Source organism: Notolabrus celidotus, chromosome 6, assembly GCF_009762535.1.
Source record: "Notolabrus celidotus isolate fNotCel1 chromosome 6, fNotCel1.pri, whole genome shotgun sequence".
NCBI classification, from domain to species: domain Eukaryota; kingdom Metazoa; phylum Chordata; class Actinopteri; order Labriformes; family Labridae; genus Notolabrus; species Notolabrus celidotus.
The window spans coordinates 29,948,041-29,974,376 of record NC_048277.1 but is presented as its reverse complement, the minus strand read 5'-3'; the positions used below and the strand labels follow the sequence as shown (position 1 = coordinate 29,974,376).

General features: G+C 40.3%; 1 protein-coding gene and 1 long non-coding RNA gene across 2 annotated transcripts; one reads left to right on the top strand and one right to left on the bottom strand.

Annotated features, from left to right (window-relative positions):
* Positions 1-1,502: 1,502 nt before the first annotated feature.
* Positions 1,503-2,433, bottom strand: LOC117814898. The gene is made up of 3 exons (XR_004631664.1): positions 2,352-2,433; positions 2,159-2,197; positions 1,503-2,040 (listed from the first exon to the last, which is right to left on the bottom strand). It is a non-coding gene; the product is annotated as an uncharacterized LOC117814898 (long non-coding RNA).
* Positions 2,434-7,329: 4,896 nt separating this feature from the next.
* Positions 7,330-24,574, top strand: oaz2a (ornithine decarboxylase antizyme 2a). Its single transcript, XM_034685680.1, is given in 6 exon segments — positions 7,330-7,545; positions 17,272-17,338; positions 17,340-17,420; positions 20,119-20,291; positions 20,814-20,899; positions 21,957-24,574. Coding segments are annotated over 6 exon segments (648 nt in total). The 5' UTR covers positions 7,330-7,435; the 3' UTR covers positions 22,088-24,574.
* The last annotated feature ends 1,762 nt before the right edge of the window (positions 24,575-26,336 follow it).

The window sequence follows — 26,336 nt, the reverse complement described above, 5'->3', positions numbered from 1 at the left end:
GATCCACAGTCCTGATAATAAGTCCCATCAGGCCCAGTCCTTATCAAACCCAAACATCTGGCCACAACGATAGCACGCTCCTCAAGCAACAGTCTTTTTTTGAAAGTATCTCCCGCTGGGCTCGTGCTGAATATTTCATCCTCAAAGCAGAGATAGAGTGTCCCATGCTGTTCACATGATCTGCCTTTGTCTGCAGTGTGAGGAGCTCAGTGGACTAAACAAAATACCAGGTCAGGGGGTGTCGGTCACAAACTGCATTGAGGCGACAGATTGAAACTCGAGAAATGTTTTGCTTTTCAGCCGACATCTCGTGTGCGACTCAGTGACGCTGCTAAGAGTTCACTGAGATCATCCGAGGAACAGTTTGTACCAGAAAAGCAAGTTGCTCAGCGTTTACCTGAGCTTTAGATGGTGCTCAGATCACAGTATGCATCAGACAGACTGGCTCTTTGGTTTGAAGTTTTTAAACATTTCAATATAATGTTATTGTGTGTCTGCTTTCTGACACATTTGCAGCCAGTTTGGTCCATTATTGAAAAAGATGGTATAAGCAGAGGGATAAAATGTGTACCAATCAGTCTAAAATCAATTTTGTTATTATTATACCGTTCCTACAGTTAATTTTTATTCCTGTTTGCTGATTAATCCTCCTGTCCACCACTTGGGTTCAGACTGAAATATTTGAACATCTACTTATGTGGATTACCATGAAATGTTATACTGGACAAAGGACAAATTAAGCCATGCTCAACAAGTCACTATGTGCAGATGGATGGATGTTTGGAGAGTTCATCTGGAAAAAACTACATTATAAACCTCTTGCATTTAAGATGAATGAATTGTAAAATGAGTGTAAATACAATCAAAAGACCCAGCATTTATGAATTGTTGAAGCTGTGTGTTGTTAAGTCCTAACATACTAATCAGAATCATTCAAATATTTATCTTCATTGTTTGTACTCTTAGTCTTTGTCTTTAAAAAGTTGGATTTCAAGTAAAGCACCTGGACTTTAATCATACAAAGCACCTGTCACTTTAATGCAAAAATGCATGATATATTAGACTGCTGTGTTTTTAATCCTCTTTATTTTTCCCTTCCCACTAAGACCACATTGTGTTTAAGCTTGCCCTGTGGACACAGCGGCTCTCTGTCAGTGTTTGAGACTGAAAGCAGCACAAAAATAGGGCAGTAGGGGAACAACATCAGCACATTTCTCTGCATTCTAAATAATGAGGCCAAGAATTTGACCCAGTCCTCGGTATTTGTTTGCAGGCTCAGTGTGACTGATTCGAAAAACTTTCTGATAGCCTGTCTCCTGAAGCAGAAGTAGGCCAGTCGGTCTACGTCTCTCGGTCGAGTGTGAAATGTTAATGAGCTTGTTTAAAAACTGTTACTGATTCATGTTTCTTTAAGAACTTGTGCCTATCATAACAGAGATGCCAGACTGTATTTAAAAGGCAATTTATACAACATATGCAGCATGTACATTATTTACCTGTAAACTAATTATCTTGGTTTAAAATCTGTTTGTTACATTTTTTGGATTACAGAATAAAGTACAGATCAATATAAACATTTACTAGGGATGCAAAACAGAATCGATCTGGGTAGAACTACTATCTCATGCAGGCAACTCAAAAGTCAGTGTATGTGTATTTTAAGTTATTATTAAAATACTAAAACCTTTTTAATCTGCTGTAGGTGCACTAAAAGACATTTATTCAGCCTCTAAGGAGGCTTAGTCTGGCACGTGGCTTAAGCTCTGCTCTGCTTTTAAAAATCTCACTCAGTGGAGGGTGATAAAGTTTTACATCAAAGATGTACCAACAAGGACAGCACTCTTAATCACGTTATATCCTGTCATCCAGTGTCAGTAAAGGCTTTGAATTAGATTTCATACCATGGAGTTTTCAAAACATTCTTTTTAAGGACACCTGTGGCTGTTGTGGGAACTTCAGTCAGGATCCTGTCCCTCTGGAGCCAGCATCCACGTGCATCCACGTGTGTTGCAGCACCAGTCTGAAAAAGCAAGACTGACACTATTGTAGTAGTTAGGGTCAGGCATGTGCTCCTACAATATTATACAAACAGCATGCTTGCCAATTAACACAGCAGATCATCCCAAGGAGTGCAGGTTTATTAGCTTACAATACTCACTCAAAGACAGTGTTTGGTCAGGGTTCTCAATTCTGGGACCTGAAAAAAATAGACAAAGGGTATGGCTCAATAGATTTATTTTTAAAGTGAAGTTGGATGTTGAGTTTGAAGCTGGGAAGGAACAGATTATCTAGCAGAAAAATCACAGAAGAGTTGTGATCCATGTGAGGAACTGAAACTTGGGTATACATACTGCAGGAGCTTGATTAGTGGATGGATCTCAGGTGTGCAGGTTGATTGTCAGGAGTGTAATGGAGAGCCACGCCCTGACAGACACACACAGAACGTGGGGGCACAATAACACACACTAGGGAGGAAAAACAACTGAAAGACAAGGAATGAGGAAGGAGTTGAAGTATCTGATATAAAATAAGTAACTGACATGAAACAAGTCAAGGAGAAATCTGTGTTGTCTCAGACTCTCAAGGACATTTAGACAGAGACCCTTCCTGTTCTGTGACTTGCAGGGATACGTTTTGCGACCCTTAGGTTAGCAGGGCTGAAGAACAATACAATAAAAGACTAAATGTTAAGATAAGTTTGGGCTCTGTAGTAGGCTATGACACTGGCTCTCAGACCTATAAAGGGTATTGGTCAACAGCATTCTGGGAGTCAGCAGATTTGTAGAGCTGTTCTCCCAAGCATTCTGCGGTGCTTGTTCAATACTGGTTTTGATTCTTGTAATAAACATATCACTATGCAAGCAAGCCAGTGTCACGAGGATTCCTTCTGCATCTACACATCACGGGCGGTCAAGATACGACCGAGTCATGACATATTTTGCTTTGCTCTGTATCTAGGTAATTCTTCCACTTTAGCAAGTTAGGTAATGTAGGCTACCAAAGGCTAATAAAGCCAAAAACAGAGGTTTCTGGGTAAATTTGGAGCCAGCTAATGTTTACTTTTTCACCAGCATTAGTCACATTCCTGTTTGGGGACAGGTTAAAAAATGTTTTACAGTCTTGTTATTAGAGTAAGGTTACAATCTGCCCACATCTGGCAGTACAGAGCGAGCAATCCAGGAACGTTACTCCACATACCTGACTGACAGGGAATTATTTGCTCTTACAGTATATTCTTCTCTGATCTGTGTTGATCGGGTGGTTGCTGTGCTAGATCTGGCCAGAACATCTCTCACCTGACAAAGAACTGTTTAGAGTCACAAGACATTCATACATTCACACCTGAGCTTTCCCAGCACAACCACAGTCTTCTCCCAAAGAATGCTTTGTGGCACTGGGAGAGCAGTTTTGGGCTAAATGCCTTAAATGGGCAAATAACCGTGATTGAATATAAAAACTCTTTATGAGATCTTGACTGAATATCTGTGCTCACTGTATGACCTATCTCATCGCACAAATCCAATCTATATATCCGCTTATGTGTAATTTGTTTGTTCTGTGAGGTTCTCATCCATCCTTAATCCTGGATATAACCATGATCATTACTTAACGTGAGCAGATCAGGAGATGAGGGCATCTTACCAAAGATCTAATCAATCTGATGTTATAACAGTCAGATTAAAATGTTTCATTTTCTCTTGCTCACTCCTGACACTGCTGCTGTATTTTAGGCTGACTGTCTGTCTGGGCTTCACTCACCGTTACATCATGAGGTTGCTGTTCCGTGCTGGTTCGCAGGTGGCACTGACCCCCATGTCCCCTGTTCACCCAGGCTAACTGGACCGCCAACATTTGTACTGTGATGTGCCAGGATCAAGTAGCAGGGCTGCTATCTTGTTACTAATCGGATAATCTGTTTGGCATAGGGGCTCTTTTCCATTCCTCCTTACATAACTGTGTCTATGTTCAGACTCATGCTGAGAGTCAGGGCTAAAAGCTGACCACTGCCAGGGGCGGACAGACAGTTTTGGATGAGGAACAGGACTCTGTGATCCAAGAAGACATATTACGTTCGTTCCTTGAAATCTGTTTTCATAGTTCATGTTGATCAGAGGTCAACTTTTATGCAGGACCCTGGGAAAGTTTTGATGTACCCAAAATCTATATCCTCAAAAACAGTAACTGTGATGAAAGTATTACATTCATTGCCCCACAATTGTAGAAAATGGGGGTAACAAAATTGTCAAATTATCCCAAATCTACTGTGCTAGTTTAGCTCAATGGTTAAATCATGTGGCCACTTCAAAGAGGCTATAATCTTCATCCCAGCAGCCATGGGTCCATTCCCAATCTGGGCTGTTTGCTACGTCATTCCCCACTCGCTCCTCCTCTCTAAAATTGAAATAACTTTTAATATGTTAAAGTTTCTTCTACAATACTTATGTAAGGAACAACCTGGGACATCATTCAACAAGGAATTACTTGAGTCTGAGGTCTTGATGTGAGCATGAAACATAACTTTGATGGATGGCAATCAAACTTCAGCAGAAGTCTTTAAATGGCCTCAAGGATTAAAGAATTTACCATAAGCTGAAAATGATCCATTTTAAGAGTCAAGAACTGCAGTACAACTCTGTGGTTAGTTTTTACATTTGTAATGAGAATCGTTACGTATTGTTTATAGTGTATTTAACCTGATGGCAAAATCTGTGACTGACTGTACAAGGGGGATATATTTGCATATCACCTCAGTGATACCACCCCTCTTTAAAGCTAACCCTTGAGAGACTAAAAACAAGGTACAACAGTGGGTAAATTCCAGCAGTGAAAGAACTACATAGATGTATGTTATGCTATTTAAGGTTAACTTTGCTGGAAAAACATTGAGACAATCCTTACTTTTACATTAATCTGTAAAGAAAGGGAATATTTGTTGATGTTTAAAATGTTTATACATAAGTAGAAACTCACATTTTTCCAAGAAAATGACAAGCTTTTTTATTATTTACTGTACCTGCCAAATACTTTGTGTCTTACATGGTATTTACTGGTTCTGTCCATATCCTATCATTACTGACGAAGCACACCTGCTTTTCTAGTACTTTGCATATCACATGTGTGTTTATTGTACTAGACTGCTATAACTGCACTGGTTGAATAGAGAACTGCACGTTGCTGTTTTTACTAAAACGTACAATGTACCGTGCCATTTTATTGAAATAAATTGTGTTAAATGTAATTTCTACAGTTCATACTGTACTTTTGTATGACAGTTTTTATTTCATATGTTATGCTTTTTAATCTGCTGTTACAAAAGCAGAGATACAGACTTGAGGAGTCCTTAAGTTTGACTGAGGTGATATTATGTGTGTGCTAGGATTGACTACCACCCTTGGCCCTTTGCCACATATCAGTCCCCACTCTCTCTTCCCTATTCCCAACTATGTCTGTCTTGTCCTCTCAGTAAAGGCATGAAAAATCCCAAAAGGAAAATGCATAAAGATAAGAATGTCAAGTTTAAGTTCTTTATTGTAAAATGCATAATTGATAGAGTGAAAATATTCATTGGTTGTAAAATTATTAAGTCTCAGCCTTTCACTAAAAGGAACAAAATCTAATTTTCATTTATGAGAGAAAATATTACAACATCCAAAACATAGATGTATATTATCATGTTATATAACCCAGACTGTAAAAAGGTGAAGGTTGTTTCCTTGTTTCTATGTTATCAAAATGTATGACACAGGACACATCATTGAATGTCTTTAGAGACATGGTGGCTGGAAATATTATATCTCAATCTAAAGGTTGGCGGTTCGATCCCAGCTCCTGCAGTCACATGCAGAAGTGTCCTTGGTTATAGTGACCTCAATATCATCCAAAACAACCAAAACAAATGTGTGTAAGATGTTGATATTTCTTATGTTATATACAGCTAAAACAGCATGGGGTCAAATTGACCCCAAGGAACACCGATGCATTTGGGTATTCTCCATTTTTATATAATCAAAGTTTCTCTGTGCAGAGCACTATCATGTATGGTATGGTAATAGCTAAGAGAGTGATATTAGATCTCTGACACTGTGCCCCAGTTCAAGGCCTGGCTATCTGACCTCACCTGTGTACTGCACATGAAGAAAATCAGGTATGGCATGATGGGCAATCTTACCAAATGTTTCAACATCTGGCAGCCTTTTTCTGATTATCTTGCCTGATTGGACAGAGTTCCCTGACAGTGTCTGATTTTACTGCTCACTGCTTACCTCTCTTTAAAGATTTGTCTTAAGAAATATTGTGCTATTGATGCCATATAGCATAATGTAAGCCCTGTTTTGTTTTTTTGTTTTTTTGTTTGTTTGTATGGTTTTTTTTCTGTCTGACTTTATTCTTTATACTCTGTGAAACTTTCTGAAAATCTTAATAAAAACATGGTTAAAAAAAAAGGTACACCGATGCATACATTTTATTTATTTTTTACAGGAAATTGGAACATATCAACATTTTAATTTTACGTTTTCCCAGTTGTCCCCATTAAATTAGAAAAAGTCATGAAATATGAAGCCAAAAAAATGATGATAATTTAGAGATGTTAAACATTGACACCCCAAAGGTGTCATCCTCAACAGCACCCTTTCCTTCACCTCCCATATCAACCAGATCCTCCTCCTCCATCCACCTCACTATCCCCCCTGCTTGCCTTGTTACCACGGGGAGCAGAGCCTTCAGCCGCTCTGCTCCCCAGCTCTGGAACTCTCTCCCACCTGACCTCCGTAATACTGACTCACTCCCACATTTTAAATCCAAACTCAAAACTCATCTGTTTAGACTGGCTTACTCCATCTGACCACAACACCGCTTTCCATTCACTTAAAATTTTTTAAATTGTATTTTATTTACTGTTTGTTATTTAAACCATGTTTGTTTTAATGTTGTAAGGTGACCTTGAGTGTCAAGAAAGGCGCCTATAAATAAAATACATTATTATTATTATTATTATTATTATTATTATTATTATTATTATTATTATAGGAGGGTTAAGAGATGTAAACAGAGGGTAAACAGGGGGCGCCAGTGCTATGAATGTTTTAAGAGTCAGTAAGTTTTGTACAAAAATACAGTTAAGTTATTTTAAGAAACATTGATGTTTCTTATTCAATGTAAAGTGACATATGTGATATTTATACAAATGTTGGAGTGATTGTTTCTCTAAATGTGAGGTTTAATCGTTTGTAAGTCGGTTTGTTTACCTAAAAACAGTCACTTCCGGGTGTAAGTTTACCCATGGTGCCTTGCGGTGTCTATATAAACCCCCGTCCTGCTGCTAAGCAGCACAGACTCGCCACTGACGAGCGACACAGTTGAACCGCGCACATCTCCCCTACAGAAAGTCTCTCTAAAGACTTCTGCTGCATCTAGGGTTTACGTTGAGTTACGAATGGTGAACTCGTCTGTGGAGTTTTTGTTGAATAGTAACTGCTTTAGTTGTCAAAAAGGACCTAAAGACCCGTGTTTCCTCGAAGCTATCATGCTGAACACAGAGGAAAGGTAGGAGGATGCTCTTTTTGTTGTGGGAACATTGAGAACAGATTTTTATGGTTATTTCTTGATGGCAGATGAACCAATGAGTGCAGTCTGGTTCAGTTTGATAGGAGTGCAGAGTAGTTCACGGTTTTTTTTTAACCCACAAATTTGCATAAAATAACATCAAAATGTCGTAAATGAATCAGAAACATCAAGCATGAGTAGACATGCCTTGAACAAGACCTGCAGGTTTCATGTTTGCATACTGATGTTAAAATGTGAGGTAGTTCACTGATTGTGTTTGTAATGTTTACAGAGTCAGATGCTGCGGATAAGTTCAGGCAGAAGTTGACAAAAGTGGTGCAGCAAAGAGTAAAACCATGCTTTAACATGTTCTGGGTGTGCAGAAGCTGGAGTGAACTTCTGGTGTTGGCTGTGAAGGTCTCAAAATATCTCACTTTAAACTGGAAACTTTTCCCCCCTTTAACTGTCACTGCTTCTTCCGGGAACCTTGAAGCTGTTTTTAAATGGCCTGAGAGAAATGTGCCTGAACAAACAATGTCTTTCACTTTTCATTCTCATGATTATTATGCTGTCAGCATTATTCTACCAAGGGGGAAATAAACACCTGTGAAATGACAACAATTACAAAAAAAAGAAAAAAGGAATTAAAAATTGACAAAGTGAGCTAGAATCTTAATCCTTTCGGGACATTGGATTTTTATGTTTGTAAGATTTTCAAAATAGAAGGTGAATACTTTAGTGTAATGATGCCTTTGAGTAATTACTGTGCAGTTTTCAATGAAGACATGCTTGCTGATGATTCCTTATAACTCACAGTGATTCATGGAGTAGTAGTAGCATTACTAGAGTGGTTTAAGTCATTTATATTATGAAAAAATTGCAAAGAATTTCTGGTACTAGCTTGCAATCAAAAGTTATAGGTGTACTAGTAATGCATTATTATGATTTATGACTGTTAGCTGATTTTTTTTTGCAAGTAAGTGGTGTTTAAAATTGTGAAAGTGAATCTTAACTTTGTAGAATACTAAAGCATAAATAACAGATTTTATAATTGGTTCCTGCCCTGCTTACAGTTTGGCATAGTCTTGGTATTCTGTTATTTTGTCTGTACATGTTGTACCAAACCAGGTAGCGATATATTGCCACCCTCCTCCTCTCAGTATTAAGCCTTTTTTGCCGTGCAATATTAGTCAAATCATGACTGCTGCCTCTTCTGATTTTTGCATACTGATCATAAGAAAGTCCCATGAGGACATTTGGTGTCTCTCTGTGGTAGTAATATGTCTTTTGCGAGGTGATATGGAGCCATGTTATAAGCCGTTGCAGAGGTTCATTGTAATGTGTGTGTGTGTGTGTGTGTGTGTGTGTGGGGGGGGGGTGTTCTTCTTCTGCCTTTCTATCTGAAATAGAGACATACGCTTTGTTTTCGTCCTCCTGTGGGTTCATCATCCGACACACAGAGGGGGAGAGCTCCATTGATGCGGTGTGCCAGAGCAGAGATTATATTAGCTCTCTGAGAGTTATAGTTCTGTCAGCTGAAGGCATCAACTGGCCTACATCAGGCTGCTTACATAACCACCTATCCTCCCCTCCCCTCCTTTTCCGTCCTGGTGCACTTCTCAAACATCAATGAAATCTGTGGGAGTGTGTGTGTGTATGTGTGTGTGAGGAGTATGCATTCTGTCAGTAACAGCTGGATTATCTGACCTGAGCGTAAGGGAATAAGTCTCCCTTTGACTGACTGTCAGACTCAACTCTTCTAAGATTCTTGATGGGAGCACAGTGGAACTCAGTTTCACTGTTTCCCCTGACATGAGGAGTTGTCACCTCAGCTATTGTAAGTGACTCCTGTAGAAGCTGCATGCATGCACAGATGACCTAAGATGAACACTAACCTGGTGCTGCAAAATGATCTGCATTCAAATCATCACTGCACCATGAACATGCACAGTAAGCACGTCGTAAAAGGCTGCATGAAGCCCAATGACACGGACAAAACATTGCACCATGCACACACACACACACACATAGCATCAGAATATTTGACATATCAGATGAAGCCCTGGATTCACCGGACATGCATTCACAACGTTAGGCCGATCAGATAAAGACCCAGCTGTAGCTATCAGCTACCAGCAGATTAGTCGTTCATAATTTAGTGGTGACTGCAAGGTCAGGGAACAGGGCGGCTGGGGAAGGAGGGAGGAGCCAGGAGAGCCAGGTAGTTAGAAAAGAACGAAGGACCTTGTGGAACAAAAGGACAGTACTCCCTATTTTACATTCATTGGGAAAGGCTGAAAACTTTCATTATTTGAAGATTTGAAAATAAATATTGGTTAACATTTGGTCAATACAAGGTCAAAGTTATAGCAATCCTAATTTCTAAAGCATAATTTGGCACAGAAACATTAGTGTGACTAAAAGTTCCACACCCAGTTGTTAAAGGGACCGGTTGATTGGTCAGTTGACAGAAAACTGGCAACTATCACTTCCTTTTATTGAATCGTGCCAGTTCATGCCACCTTGCATCATTGTAAGCCTATTTTTAGACTTTTTTAAACCTGTTTCTGAAACTTTATGCACCTAACATTTCATAACATGAGTAATAGGTCGACATATCTTTGAATGAAGCCCCAAGTCAGATTTTCAGGTTTCATAGATCTGCACTGAAATGCGTCTAACAGTTCATTTTTTGTACATTTTACTGCACTTGGATTGGTCTGTTATCAAAATAGGGATTAGGAAGAATTGAATGATGTTGGATTATCTTATTGGTTAAACAACAAAGTGTTTCAGAAAAACATAAAGAGTGAAAATGTGTATGTAAAGTAATCTACAGTAGCACATCTTGACCTTTCATTGTACTGTCAGTGTGCCGGCTCTGTGTTTCCTGTGAGATGGGACTGTTTATCTCAGCTAACCAGACCTGATGCTTCCTCCTCAGTTGACTCTGAAACAAACACGAACATGTGTTTCTCTTTTCAGTCTCTCTCCAACTTCTTAAGAATACTTGTAGGTGCCATCCGTCCGTCCGGAGCACAGCGTGGCAGACAATCAAATGCAGTGCACCGCCCGATACTAAAACGCCACCGCAGATAGCTCAGTGCCAGACACACCCTCTGTGCTGTCTGATGAATGTTTTGACCTCATTTCCTGACAAAGCTGATGTTTTCAAAACAGGCGACAGACATGTAGGCTCAGATACAGCGTTTAGACGACGGTGAATTATGGTGCGGCTTTGCTGTTTGGACTTTTCCCTCACTTTGATGTCATACTGTTATTTACTGTTACCACAGGCTTACCAAAAACTGTGCCTGTCCTGACAAAACCAGAGCAGATTAAACCACTATGGGGGATATATTTGACAAACCACAGTCTGCCTGTCGTTTGAATCAGACACATTTTGAATAAATGACAAATTAGTGCTGACAAATTGCAAGGTTTGTTTTGTCTGTTTTGGTATTGTCTCATGTGTTGTATGAATATTATGAATGAAAATAATTATAAAAGTGGTGCTAATTTATTTATTTATTTTAGTTATATTTTGGGGCATTTTTTGCCTTTTAATGGATAGGACAGCTGAAGAGAGACCGGAAATGTGGGGAGTAGAGAGTGGGGGAGGACATGCATTAAATGGTCAAGGCTGGAATCGAACCTACGACCTCTGAGACAAGGGCTATGGCCTCTGTATATGGGGCGCACTTAGACCGCTAGGCCAACGGGGCCCCAAAAGTGGTGCTACTTTATATGAGGTGTTTAAGCTGTAGTGCAGTGCTGTCACAATGATAATGCTCTACAACCCAGATGAAAACGAACACAGATGACCCGGTTTGTCAGTATTTTGATCTGGATCTGATCTTGTTTACCTTTAGACTCTGTGTTCCTGCATTTCAGTTTTTATACCTTTTAGACAAGTAGATTAGTCAGAATCTAAATTTCTGTCCAAACCACTCGCCAAGTCGTCACATTTGAGCATCCCTCGTCTTCACAACCATACGCTAGATTGTCTAAAAATTGGTTTGCACATTCAAATCATTGATTGTAACAAATCAAATGATTTGTAAGAAACTTGGTGATCCTTAAACTTTTAATGTGGTGCAAATATGATGACACATTTTTGTTTTACACTAATTAAAACTTCGATTTATGACCTGGGCTGATGGTACCTGTAAAACTGAAGTAGTTCTACTCCACTGCAAATAAATGTTACAGTGCTCTGTTAACTGTAAGGGATTGTTTTAAAGTAAATCTGTGACATTTGATTCTCGTGAAAGTTAAAAAGATACACTAACTGATTTAAAAGGATCACAAATATATTATAGATTATGTCCCACATTTTATTTATTCACCAGTCTTTTGGTAGAGGATTGAAATCCTGTGGTGTTTTGTGCCTCTTTGAGGGACCAGTCCAGGTTGTATTTTCCTGAACTTTACTGAGTCAATATTGATCCTGCAGACCAAGTTTCAGAGAAACACTTACAGTTTGCACATCCTGCACTGTACTTCTTGTTTGGACCAGTTTGATCATTTTTGTTGTCTTTTGCTTGTCTGACAAGTCAAGCATATTCACAGTTTGGCCCCAGGGGTCACGATCGGATTGAACAGGGGTACGTCCAACCACGTGGTGGTTTCAGAGCACGTGTGCCTTTCCTGTTTCTGTCTCGGCATCTTTTCCGACCCCCTGCTCTGCCAAACCTCCAGAGGTCAGAGGAGGTCTGAGGACTCTCCTGTTTATTTCCTGCATACAGCACCGTGATGTTTACATCTACAACTTTAATGGTTTCGAAACTGTTCTTCAGAGCATCTAATAAGCTTATTTCTGTTTACAACCTTGGCTCAAATGGAGTCTCTTTTCCATTGCTAAGCTGGTAATTATAGTGTTGGAAGTGGGTTTATGTTTCAGTCTTCTTGGAGAGCCTACCGCAGCACTTCCTGTTTTGGATGAGTCGTGTGTTTCTTGGCTGTGAACCAAACTCTGCTCTAACAGCGAGGGCCAACTCCAGCCGATCATCCCAATGAAACAATTCACCTGAAGCAGTTCTCATAACAACTCCCAGCCAAGGAAAGGCACACTGGAAGTAGAAGCGTTCATCCTCAGGAATTAAAAAAAAACATGTCTGGTGCTCACCCGTCCTTGCAGGATGGGACAATGACGCACTTGGCATCTTTGAACCTCATTGCAACACACAGATGATTAAACCCTCAGCAGCAAATAAATATAGCCCAGACTTGTCCGTGTGCTTGGCCTTCATGCTGCTGCACGTACTCTCTCTCACCCATCAGGACAACCTTTTTAAAAACCTCACCTATATTCTGTTTTTAGTGCGCCCTCATGACCTATGGGGGGGGTCTAAAGGCTGCAGCTCTCCAGCTAAGGTGGTATCATGGGATGAGGGGGGAGGCAGGGAGGGCTGCATGGAGTGTGGCTGAAATGTCAGAGGACCAAAGTGTTACCTTTCAAAACAAGCTGGCATTCGGTCAAGGACAGGCTCTAATGTCCGTCTCTGAAAGGGAAGATGGAAAAAGAGAGGCAGGTCTTGACATCTTGGCAAGCTTGTTTATCTCTTCCTCCATCTGCGTCCTACCTGTTGTCCCTGATACAGTCTCTATCAATGTTTATCGGATATAAATCAAGAGGAATTCTTGGCCCTCCTGACTGTTTTGATGGTGCACTGCCAACACCCACCTACTCCCAAACTTGACTGGTTTAAGAAGCTTGTGGTTAAAACATGTTTTAAGTTTTGGGTGTTGATTTGTTCTGGTTGAAAAATGTCAGCACTCCCAATTCAGTTGACAAACTTTAAATGTCAATAATCTGATTGCAGCAAAACGAAACAAAACGAACGCGTTTCAGCCCGAGGCGTTCTTCAGCGTCTCGCCACCGCAAAGCTTTCTTCAGCGTCTCGCCGGGTGGGGGCGGGTGTGTCCGATTTATCACAAATGTTGCCAGGTGACACAGAAAGACGCCTGTTGCCAAAAGTTATAAAATGAACCCAAGTAACGTAAAAATACAAGAATCACAGAAAAAATAGAAATATAATTATTTTAAATAAATAAAAAACAAATAAAAATACACAAAAAACAACAACTAAAATAAAAATACACAAAAAACAACAATTAAAATAGAAATACACATAAAAATAAAACAATTAAAATCAAAATACACATACAAATAAAACAATTAAAATCAAAATACGAAGAAAAACAACAATTAAAATCAAAATACACATAAAAAACAACAATTAAAATAAAAAAACAAAAATAAAACAATTAAAATAAAAATAAACAAAAATAAAACAATTAAAATAGAAATACACAAAAAATACAACAGAAACAAAAAAACAATAAAAATAAAAATACTTAAATTATACAAGAAATACAAGAAACACATTGACAACCTCTCCACTGTGTGATCAGAAAAATTGCCAGAATACTAAATTACAAATATTACAGAAAATAGGAGAAAGAAAACTCCTTGTTTAAACCTCCAGGAGACTCTGTCTGTATATGATGGCTCCAATGGGCCTCTCTCTGAAGGACTATCTCTATCACCCCCCCTAAACACTGTCCCAACGGGCTCAATCCCCATGTTGATTTTTTCTGCACCGTGACTGAGATCTCTTGTGTATCTGTTTAGATTATTTTGCATATTTCTCAGGTGTTTACAGTTATTGAGTGGAGCTACATACATACATCTACCCAAGCACTGATGTACATACAATCTAAAACACCATTCAAAGAGTTTATAAAACCTTACACATGTGATAGATTCACTTCCCAAAACTTAATAAAATCAAGTGAAAACTGAACCCTGCAAAAAGAAAATGGAGATGCATGGTATTTATCAAACTGGAGCGACCTAGCTGCGTAATTAAGCGTAAAGATGCATGGTCTAACATGTCAATAAGCACATTATTATCGTAGGTGTTGGCTTTCTTTTCATTCCTTTCGTTTCTATCATCACCGGTTAATTCGCTTGATTAGTCAGCCAATGGTTTCACTGTAAGTATTACATAATGCTAAAAATTCCATCAAATTCAATGCTGAGCAATTGCCAAAAAAAAAAAAAACAATAACCCAAAAATGAAAGCAGCAACTTCTCCTACATGTGACCCTGTAGCTTAATCATCACAGATTCATGACTTTATCTAAAGTAAAGGATCTGGATACTTCTTCTTCTACTGCATAGGTAAAGCAGTAGAAGACGCTCCAGGTCACTTTATTGACTAGAAGAAAGACGGCACTCTGGAGGGAAAGCTCAAACAGACAGCTGCTGTTTACAGTAAACATGTTATGAAGAGAAAGCACAATCGTTTCTTTTCTTTCTTTAAGGTGAAGAGAAGCGTCCCTCTGCTCCATGAGATGAGGGAAAGAGTGTGTGCAGTTGCTGCTGAAACATGAACGTGCATAATGAGCTTTGTTTTCCATTGCTCACCCTCTTGGCTCGTAGCTATGCAGCTCAGGTAGTCCAGGTTACCTGTTGGCTCTGCAGGGTAACTGAGGAACATGACTCTTGCATACCTGCGGTTGATTAACTCACAAACAAACCCATCTGTCTTGCTGGTTCAGTTTCAGATCGGGAGATGTTATGAGGTGTCGGGTTTAGTGAAAGTGTATGAGTCTTCTAGGGACTGAACTTGAGGATAGTTACTCATCTAAAAGGCCAAAATCTGACATAATGACAATCCTGAGCCCTCATGTCAAGGCCCGTCTGGGCTCGTCGGCCGGCTGCCATCATGTCTGCTTCAAGATGCACGACTGTAACTCAAAACGCTGAAGATGTGTGTTCCCGAAAGCCTCCACAAGCTATTTGCAGAGGTGTTTACAGATCATGTGCTTGTTAAAGACGCATGCCTTCCATCTCACGCACAACCCGTCCAGGAGCTCTCTGAATGCTGTTGTGGGACTCTCATTATAAACAAACAGCCTGAGCAGCAGAGTCCATGAACTGAGACTTTGATTAATTCAGTCGTTTTCAGAGCGTGTCCGAATCACACGCTCGACAGCTTCTGTTTACGCATCATCACTTGAATTTGTTTGGACTGAGGGATGGATGAATATGAAGAGGCCTTTAATTAGCCAACAAAACCTCACTAGCTGGATCAAGTCGGCACAGGTTTTGCTTTGTCTTGTAATTAGAAACGTATTAATCATACAAAAAGATAAAGTTTCATTTTCACTGCAGGGTCGGCACTTGTTGCACAGGTTCTTTCCAAGCGGCATCCTCCGGTCTAAAAATATGAGCCCAATGTGGAAGCGCTAAAAACTGCAGTTCATAGAGGATCTGCTTGAGGCTGGCTCCAGAAATACCGGAAACCACATACACACTAATTCAAAAAAGACAATTTTTACAGCAGAAATAAAAATGTTTACAGCCTGGTACAAAAGATGAGTGTTGCTCATTTCTCGATTGGCACACACTGTACGGGGGGTGAATTTTTTCATAACGCAGTAATTTCGAAGATATTGAGATTACGAGTCCTCCAATGAGAGGCACAGCTGACTTGATTGACAGGCAGGAACACCGTAGCTGTTGGCTAGGAGGCTCAAAGCCCGCCTCTTTACGTCACAATCGCTCGACAGCAACAATATGGCTCCCGCAGACTAGTGGCCTCAAAACATAAGATAAGATACTCCTTTATTCGTCCCACAACGGGAAAATTCATGGAGTTATAGCAGAAAACAAAAAGGTGTAAAGTAAAATAATTTCAACAAGAATATAGAAAAGAAATGTTCATCAAAGACGACAGATTGGCCATAATCCTCCTGTCAGCCACCACCTCCACAGGGTCCAGGACTGAGCTGGCCTTCTTCACCAGTGTGTTCAGTCTTGCTCTCCTGTATCCTGTCCGCCCACAGCAGGTGTCATCCTTCCTATGTGGCATTCGTGTCTGGTGTTAGCTCTGTTAGCATGATGCTACTCTGCCAGTATTCCCTCTGGTGCTGGGTTAGCTCGTCCTCCTTATCGTATATAGATCTTGCATTCCCCATAACGGTGGGTGGAAGGACAGGTCCATGTCGTCTGTTTTTTCGTGAAGCTACATGAAGTTTGAAAAGGACTGCAGTAGTGAAGCAATACGCTAAGTGATCGACCCCCTTTTCAGTCTCTCTTCTTCCTTCGAGCTGTCACCACCCTGAGGCTATACTGTGCATTTTTGAACTCCAGCAACTTGACATTCTTGCGTAAATGCTTTCTGTGTTCTGAAAGTCATTTCTAAAATGCATGCACAATACAGCAAAATACATTTGAAGTCTCTTTGTTCAAAAAACTTGCAACATAGCAGGTTTCATGATCTTTAAGCATAATAAAGGTTTTGAATATACTGCAACAGAGGTTCTTGGCTTACATCTGGAGTCATTTCCTGAGTTTACTGTTTTATTCGAGTTGCTCGGGAATCAAAGCGAGCCTGGCTCGGTTGATTAAGTGACTCTTGAAACAATAGGTCGACTCCTAAACAGCTTTCCAAGCAGCCAACACCAACAGTGTTGAAACAGTTCAGCTTAACAAGCATGGCAGCATTTCAGGAAATGTACAGTCACCGCTCAGAAACCCACAAAGCCTTTTTACTTGATGCACAGCAGGGGGGAAAAACTGGATTCAGTGAATCTGATAGGATAAGTTGTCTGTTTCTTTGATGTTGCATGAGTGGTGTTTTGATTTGCTGTAATGAGAACATTATTGGAAAGAGACACTTGAAAGTGACCTCTCTGTCTTTCTCCTTCCAGTTCGTGGTTAGCTGGGTCTCGGCTGACCTGCTCCATCCCTCAGTCTCCAGGGCCTCTGTGGTGCTCCTGATGCCCCTCACCCACTACTGAAGATCCCGGGTGGGCGAGGGACGGTCAGGGATCACTCTCTCGGCGTGCTACTACATAAGGTGAGTGTCCACAACTTCTCACTGAAACACAAATTAACTCTGGTCCAACATTTGTAAAGAAGTGTCATGGTGAGAACATCTGGACCTACAACGGCCATAATCCACCAGATCTGTGTCAGGTCCGTCTCCAATCCGTTACAACACCGGATCTGATTGGTTTCTATTGTAGTCAATGTGTTAACTCCCACTGGATCCGCTGCGTATTTCGCTTTTAACTATGACAACAAACCGTCATTTTGAGCAGAGCCAGGCCTGGAGTCATCAGGTCAGAGGTTTTCAGAGGACCATAAGGACAACATGGATGAGGAGAGGAGGGGGAGAATCCTTGATTCAGTAATTACCGCGGGAAAACCTCAGTCACATGACTCCAGCTGTCTAGCAGTCCTGATCCCTGCTGCGTTCCGAAAACACAACCAATGGGTGTTGATGGATGAGAGAGCATGGAGCAGGACCGCAGAGGATCGGAGACGGACCGGACACGGATCTGGTGGAAGTCCTGTGTAATACAAAAGTGCTGCTTACGTACAATCAGTAGGATAGTGATGCACCTCACAAGGATCAGTGGATGCTTTGGTTGGGGATCTAATATTCAAATATCTTCCAAACATCACCTGAGCCCATTTAAGTGACATGTTTCCCTTTTAAACTGAGACTTAAAAATGTTTTTGAGAGAGATGATAAGAGGGTTTCTCCCAGGTCAGTATTTCAAAAGATTTTTTTTCTGAGATTAAATTGGTTTTGTTATAGTTTAATGGTTTAACAGATTAGTAATGGCGAAACAAAAGCCTGCACGTGTTGCTCTGGTTCACTGGGAGCACTTGAGGTAATAATTGTGTTAAGTGCTTCTCCTCCACACTGAGTCGTACCCTCATTTTTGAAGCTTAAAACCCTTTTAATCTGTGCCATGTGCTCAGTGTGTGCACCTGCAGCTGATTCAATGCATTCATTCATTCATTTGGAGAACTCTCTTAATCGAATATAAAGTATTGAGTTATTTTAGTCAGGTGTCACTTAAAGAACACTTAATAGTTTCAGTTCCTTAACCTTAACATATTTGGTTGGTAAATGTCTGGACACTAAGTCCTGTGTGTGCACGCGTGTCAACTTGTACCCCAGACATGTGACTGACTGTCCCTGGGGAGATTTAGAGATTTAGGATCAGACAGATCAGTCACAACTGTCATATTAGTGTCCTCATCTGTCCTCAACAAGCAAGACAAACCTCAGTAACTGTACTGCTTTATCAGATTCAGTCTGAAACTCTTGCCAACATTCACACTCTGCCTCTAAACTCGTAAAAGCACATCGTAACGCAGTATAACTTGATATTATTTCAAACCGCTCCAGCATTAAGATACATTTCTTTTCAGATCCAGTAAACGCAGACATTCAGCAGCAGCCACCGTATCACAACAATAATTGCAAAGCTGTAAATGCATGAACTGCTGCAGGGAGCAAAATGAAGCAGTAAACAAAGAGGCTACACATCTATATTGTGGACATCACTGCTGTTGACACTGAACTCGTGCTAAGCTGTCACATGCACTCAGAAAAAAAATCATATGCTAATATCACAGTAAGTTAATAAAACTAGAGGTCAGAGCAGATATTATTTACACTACAGGACTCCTCTGCTGCTAACACGATCCTCAGTGCTGCTGCTGCTGCTGCTTCCTCAAGATACTCAGACGACCGTGACCACTTCCTCTTTGACCCGTCGCACTTCTACAAACAATTTTCTTCTTTATCTGATTTAGGAAGTTTAGAGTGCCCAGTGGAGCAGTGTGTTATGAGAAGAATAGAAAACACCTGACAAATTTGACCTTGATGAAACTCCAAAGTTAGATGTCAAAGAAGTCTATTTCACCTGTGATGTATTCTTATCTGATGACAGAGAAGGTTAAAAATACTGTTTGAAAATGATGATACATTTGCAAAGAGAGTAAACGTATTCTTTTAATTTATAAATTTTGACTATTGCAGCAAAAGCCTGCTCTAGCTTAAGTTTCAATCAATCAATCAATCAATCAATCAATCAATCAATCAATCAGACTTTATTTATAAAGCGCTAAAAAAGAAGTTGTTGAACGAACTGAGGAAACGGTTTCATGATATATAAATGAGGAAACACTGGCGGTAAAATAAGATATTAGAAGTTAACACAGGAAATTAAACTCACCAAAATAAAATACATTTCTAAGATAAAAAAAACGCTAAAATATTAAACCATTAAAAGAAAATAAGATGATATACTTACATAATAAATACCTAAATAAATCGAATAAAAGGTGGCTAAAATTTGAACTAGATAATAGATAAATAAATAAATAAAGTAAGGTGAAATAAAACTGTTGAGGAATGAAGAATAAAAGAATGAAACTCAGTTAAAAGCAAGACTAAAAATGTGTCCAGTAAATTCAGGTTAACATCTGACCATTGAAAATAATATTAAAAACCTCTGAACCTAACATGCAGAAGTTTTTGTTTTTTATCAGATTATTCAAACTGCACAAAGTATATCTTGCAAAAAGTCACTGAATTTCAAAATAAAAGAACAGCTCACGACATTGACATCTGAAATCGTCCTAAACCTTTATGCATGATCAATAATAACAAATATATAACTGACTTCATCTTCACCTTTTTTGGTCCATCTGTTCATCCTTTGTCTCTTTTTGTCTCATCTGTTGTAATCCAGGATGAAAAGTTAACCGTGACACAGGGCGCTCCAGGGAGTGGGAACCCCTCTCTTCTACGCTTCCACTACCAGCTAAGTGAGCGCCGCTCGGCCTTCTGGGACACCGTTCTATCAGGAGACAGCTTATATCTGGAGATCCCTGCTGGTTCGCTCGCGGAGGGAAGCAAAGAAGGGTGAGAACCTTTGTTCTAAGATCATGAGGCGTTGTGCTGCACACACAGTAATGTTCGATTACTGTGTTTATTGTTCGTTCAAAGATCATCTATTCCCATTATAATCAGAGACTGGCTCTGTAATATTGATAGTAATCCTTTTAACGTGAGGTGTGCATATCATTATGGTGTGAATCTGACACCAGAGGCAGTTTTCATTGTGTTTTAAGGCTCCCTGTGCGTGCAAACTGCAAACGGCTGCTAAAAAGTTTCTGTTGCCATTTCCCGCCGTTGTGTTTGTAATCGATGCCAGGCTACAGTAACCTTGCCCGCCGCAGGCACAGAGCCCACACTGTCGAATGAGCAGCCACTGCTGCAGCTGCCACTGCATTATTATGTAAAGTTGCAGCTCTTATGTAAAGAGAAAAAAAAAATAAAAAGTTTGTGCGTCATCACCCCGCTCTGTGTTCACTGGCTGACTCTCTCCAATTCCCTCTCTCTCTCTCCCTCGCTCCCTCTCTCTGTCTCTCTTATCCTCCTCAGGCTAACAGCTCTGCTGGAGTTTGCAGAGGAGAAGCTCAAAGTTAACTACGTGTTCCTGTGGTTCCATAAAAGCAGAGAGGATCGATGTAAGTTCTTCTTTTAAAGCAGCAAAAATACATTTTAGAGGCAGCTTTTTCTCTCACTACATTTTTCTATTCATCTGAAAATAAGAACACCTTTATCTGTGTACCCAGTCAATAGTAAGGATTTTCTCCTCATGGAGAGTGTTTTTGTGGATGCAGTGCAGTCCAGGGGTCAAACTTTGTTGTTGGGTTCCTATTGACAGAACAGGCATTTGCATGTGTATCAGCATAAAGACTAGAGGCAGTTAACAACTTTCTCAAAAGTAGAAAAACAAACCTCCCAACACAACACAACAAGCCTTGCTACCTGACATGTTGATCCGTCTCAGTCCTGCACAAACACAAATATTCAAAGTAATATTTGAACATTTCCAGGAAGCTTAGTGCACAACATCCAACCACAATGCCTGGTGTGATTTTTAGGTGTTGAGATTTTTAAAAGTTTTCTCTCAGCTCAACATTGGGAATTCAATCCATACACTTGTAGAGATTGTTTTCATGCTCCTACTGAGTTTTGATTGGCAGATTAGAGATGATATTCAATGCCTGCAATTTCCCCGTGAGTTCACCAGACTACCAACACCATTAAGTCTGAAAAGCTGTGCTAGTTAATAAAGAAGTTCTTCCGTGAAACTTTACTTATCTGCGACTAAAACTTTAAGCTAGTGCTTTAATAAAATTAATTCAGGAAACAAAATCAGATCCAAGTATTGGAAAAAGACAGGGAGCTGATTTAACTCTGCACTTAAATCATGCTCCCCACCGTCCTCAAAGTGAGAGGCTCTATGTTTGGCCATTTGCTGCATGTCATTCTCCACCCTCCTCCACTGTGACGTCCTCTCATTGAAGGCAGGAGAAGCCCTAAAATAATCCAAACTGAAAGATAAGCATTGGAAAAACATTCAGATGAATTTATTATCAAGTGAGAATAAGTATCAACGGTCCTACTGTTGAACATCAGAGAAAGTAAAGCCAGCTGTTTCTCTCTGCCTCCAGTCTTTATCTGAGACTCATTAAGGTTCCTCCAGTAGACCCTCTGACGTTCTCCTTTCCTCCCCAGTGTCCATCATCAAGACGTTCCACTACATGGGCTTTGAGATGGTGAAGCCAGGCAACCCCATGGTACCCACCCGGCCCGATCTAGCCTTCATGGTTTACTCTCTGGACAACAGCAGCTCAGACGAGGAGTGACTGCCACCCAGTCTCCTGACACCTCCCTCATCCACCCTGACTCTCCTTCTACCTCCCCGTTTCCCCCCCCAACAGAAACACACACCCTCTGCCTCGACTCTCACTCCCGCCCGAACTCCAAGTCTCCTCTCAGAAGTCCTTCATCACTGACCGGGAGGTGTCTCCTTTTTTTTTTTGTGAAAATAGACTTTGTGATCTAAGGAGGTTTTAAAGCGGTAGGATTTCCATATGATGCAGACACCCCCCCACCTCCCTATGGTTCCCTTCCCAGAGGATCACAGCAGACTGGAGATGGAGAGGCGTAGCTCGAACTGAGTCACCACACACATCGTTTTGTTTCTCTTTTCCTGCTTGGTGATTCCCCGCTCAACTTTATTATTTTTGTGCTATGATCAACAAGACACACAACTAGGAAGATGTGGTGATTTACATAGAAATTCAGCATATCTCTCCTCCGACAGCTTCAACCTTTTATAAGAAAAGAGACTTTGGTTTGTCTTTGTGTGCTGTAAAACATGCAAGCGGTGCTGGTTGGGGTAAAAAGAGGAACTTAAGGCTTAGATTTAGTAAAAAAAAAAAAGTTATGCTTCATGATATAAATGATGGTGAACGCCTGATGTGTTACATTTATCCTCAAAGCACATGTAAACATTTCTTTACAGTTCCTCCTGATATATGTTAAAGGCATCATTCCAGCACATGTCACACACTTTGGGGTTTGTGTTACATTTTTTTTGCTCCAATCTACCCAAAACTGTCTCACCACAAATGTAGAAATCTCCTGTTAGTCTCTGCGCTCGCGTCACAGCTGAGCAGCAGATCGTATATTGAATGTTGAAATGAGGAAGCTGCCAGCTCGCCGAGGCAAACATCTCCTCTTCCTCTTCTGGGCGATAATCAGCTGTGTGTTTATTGACCGACTGAAGAGGAAGATTTACCCAGTTCACCCATGACACCCAGAAATGAGTGCTTAGAGTTTATATTTTTCAAGAGTCATAAGCTGCAAAACAGTTAGTGTGAGGTGACCAGGTTTACAGAGGAACTCCACTCATTGTTTCTTTGTATTAAAATGTCAAAATGATGCTCAAATCCAGTGAAGCTTAAGCCCCAGTTTGAACCTTTCATGCATCTCATTCAAGTCAAGCTCAGCATCCATTTTCATTTAGTGAAAAGAAACATCTGATGAAGGTTGGAAATCTGTGAAGGTTGTGAAACAGCATGAAACACTGACCTGAGGGGATTTCCAGCATCCTGTGGGACTCCATTCAGTCACTTGCATAATAAGAGCGCTGTTAAACACAGAGCGGTTTGAATTTGTGTCAAAATTCAGGTAGCAGGACACGACCGCATGAACTTCCAAACATCATTTTGTGTGAAAATCTGAAATAATACAATTCAGATCTCTGCAGGGAAATCTAACCCTTTGATAGAGCGTTTTATTACTTTTGAGTCGTGTTATTTTTTGGATGTTCTGTACTGCTGCTATCTGAATTTTAATCAGGAGCAAGAAGCGCGTCTTCAGAGGACAAACGTCTCTGTATTTACAACGATAGTTTTGTTCATCCCCACGGTTCTGGAAATGTTTTTATAACAATGTTAACTTCTGTTTTACAACCTTCTGGGATTTTCCAAAGATCACTGAACCACCCTGTGACTGGAATAATGCTTATACACGAGAGGCACAAACTGGGCTCTGTGAGGGCTTCATTCAGCCCTGTGCAGTCATCAGTTTTATTTCCCCAAGTCAGCTGAAAGCTTGATTAAAAACGGGGCTTTTTGTGCCTAAAGAGGAGAGTGCAATGTCAACGATGTTTGTTTTTTACTCTTGAGTCTTATTGAAGAATGTCTCCCATATTTCATCCCATGCAGATCAGACCCTAATGTGAGAGAATGAGCTCATCAGAGGGGGGCAACAGCAGCAGCAGCAGCACTTCAGGTTATTACCATATATGCAAACAGCAGGAGGAGTCCTGTGCAGGTTTTATTTTAGGTTTTTAGTACTTTTGAACAAAACGCCAAAGAGCCCATTGTCTGTAAAATCTTCAAACATGCTTTGGAATTCAGCTGATTTAAGCCCTAGTTTGGTATGTAAAGCAATATAAACCTACATTCCCCATGCCAGCCGTACTACCTGTAACACCTCAGAGAAAACACATGATAGTCGACTGTTCCATGTTGGTGTTGGGATGGGGTGGGGCCTTTCTTCTTTTTATTCTTCTTTTTTCTGCATGTGTTCAGAACATACGAGTCTTCATTGCTACTGATCGAGCCCTGACTATAAGCTGTTAGGAAATGTCAATATATGAATTTTTTTTCTCAGAGGTATATTTTTATGTATGTATATTTCTCTAATGTTTACTGTGATAGTTTAGGGTTCTATTTTTTGTTCTCAGTGACGATAGTTTTAGTGAACATTCAATGACAATCCACTCTTGTATACTTGGAATTTTTTGTCTGGGGGGGAAACAATAAAACTTGTTATCTAAACTGGTGTCTTCTGTTTGTTTCATTTCTTCCCTTCCTGGTGGATCTGGGTCCAGGGGATACACGTGTCCCTGTAACATGTTGTCTTTGCTTGAGGCTTAGTTAAAGGAGTTTTGTAGAAGTTTTATGACAGTAAACAACTAAAAGAGATAACACAGAAGACAGAGCTGAGGTCTGCAAACTGAGAAACCAAAGCGTTGGCCTTGAAATTACTAATTGATCAATAAGTGCCATGACAGCTAAAATATTTATAGAAGAATCGAAACTGTTGAAGTGAAGCAGCGATGATGATATGAGGAAATGAAAGTGATCATTTTTTCATTGTAGGAGGTTGCGTTCCAGCTGAACGCTGACTCAGGCGTTAATCTGTAACCAGCTCAGCTCACAGCACATTACAACTCACCTCGGCCGCACGCCAGGAACTGAAACCTCCAGAGTCAGTTGATCTAGAGATCTATTTACAGTGTCAGGCCAGGATGGACTCAGCTGTGCTATATCTGCTCTCTCTAATACAACTGCAACCTGTTTTTGAACCTTTGTTGTGTCCTGAAGGAGAAAAAGAAATGTCATGGTGCAGAGCTGGCCCTGAGGTGCTGAAACAGAAGACCTCACCGGTGATAAAACATTATGAAGAACAAAAGATTCAAGAGAACTCTATGAATGACAGAAAAACAACTATTACACAACACTTTAGAGGACACTAAAGTGGCTCTGCTTTAACTCCCTGTTTCTCACTGAATCAGAAACATCTGAAGTTCATTCCCTAAAGTAATCATGTAAAGCTTTCTTTATTTAAACCCCATGTTCAGGATATCAGTGACTATTGATGGCAGACTTCTTCTTTCTTCTCTGCCTTTTGTTCTGCACTTCCATACTGAACATAACAACAGTGTGAAATTTGTATCACCAACATGCCCGCTCATATTACAGAAAAACAGACCTCTGTGGATGACAAACCTGTCCTTCAGGTACTTGTTTGTGAAAAGGAATCTGTGCCCGGGTTTTGTTGAGTTGTCTGCAAAGCTGTGGTTCCAGTGTTCTGCTTTTCTTTTTTTTTTTCTTTTTTGTGATTTGTGTTTTTGCTACTTCTGTTTTTTTTGGTTTGGTTGTGTCATTTTGTTTTTTATGATTCTCCTGTGGCGACCATTCCAGTTGTGTTAATTTTGGCACCCCCTATTGACAAAGCAGTACCCCATATCTCCTTGCTACTTTTAGGGTTTCAAGTCTCATCTTACTTTCATTTTAATAGGTGTATGGCTCATTTACAATCTATGCCATGGAAGATGTAAATTAAGCTGTTTCAGCAGTGAGCAGTTCATCAACAGGACTGGCACAGAAGTAATCTACTGCTAGTAAGCTTACAAAAGATGACCTGTACTAGTTTAACGTTACCTGTCACAACCCTGAAGTTATGACGTGTGCTCCTGACCCAATAAATATCTGAACCTGGAAGAGCAGTGAAGTATTCACAAAGCAACATAAACATTCAAAGCCATTTTGCTGTTTTAGCTAGCAAAGCCCTGGCTGTAGAGATTCCCCGTCTGAAACAAAACTTCATCAGAAAACTGAAGTCTTTCTACTAATCCTGCTCCAGTGTCAGCCATGAGGACAAAAATCCAACTGCTTGCTAATTTACTTCTCACTGCCAAACTTTACCAGCAGAGCTCTGAACATAGAAAGTGAGTGCAAAATACTGACTCAGCTGTTTTGCAAAATTCCAACCCCAACATGGGCACTAAAAATCAGTAGGAATAACCAATCTTGT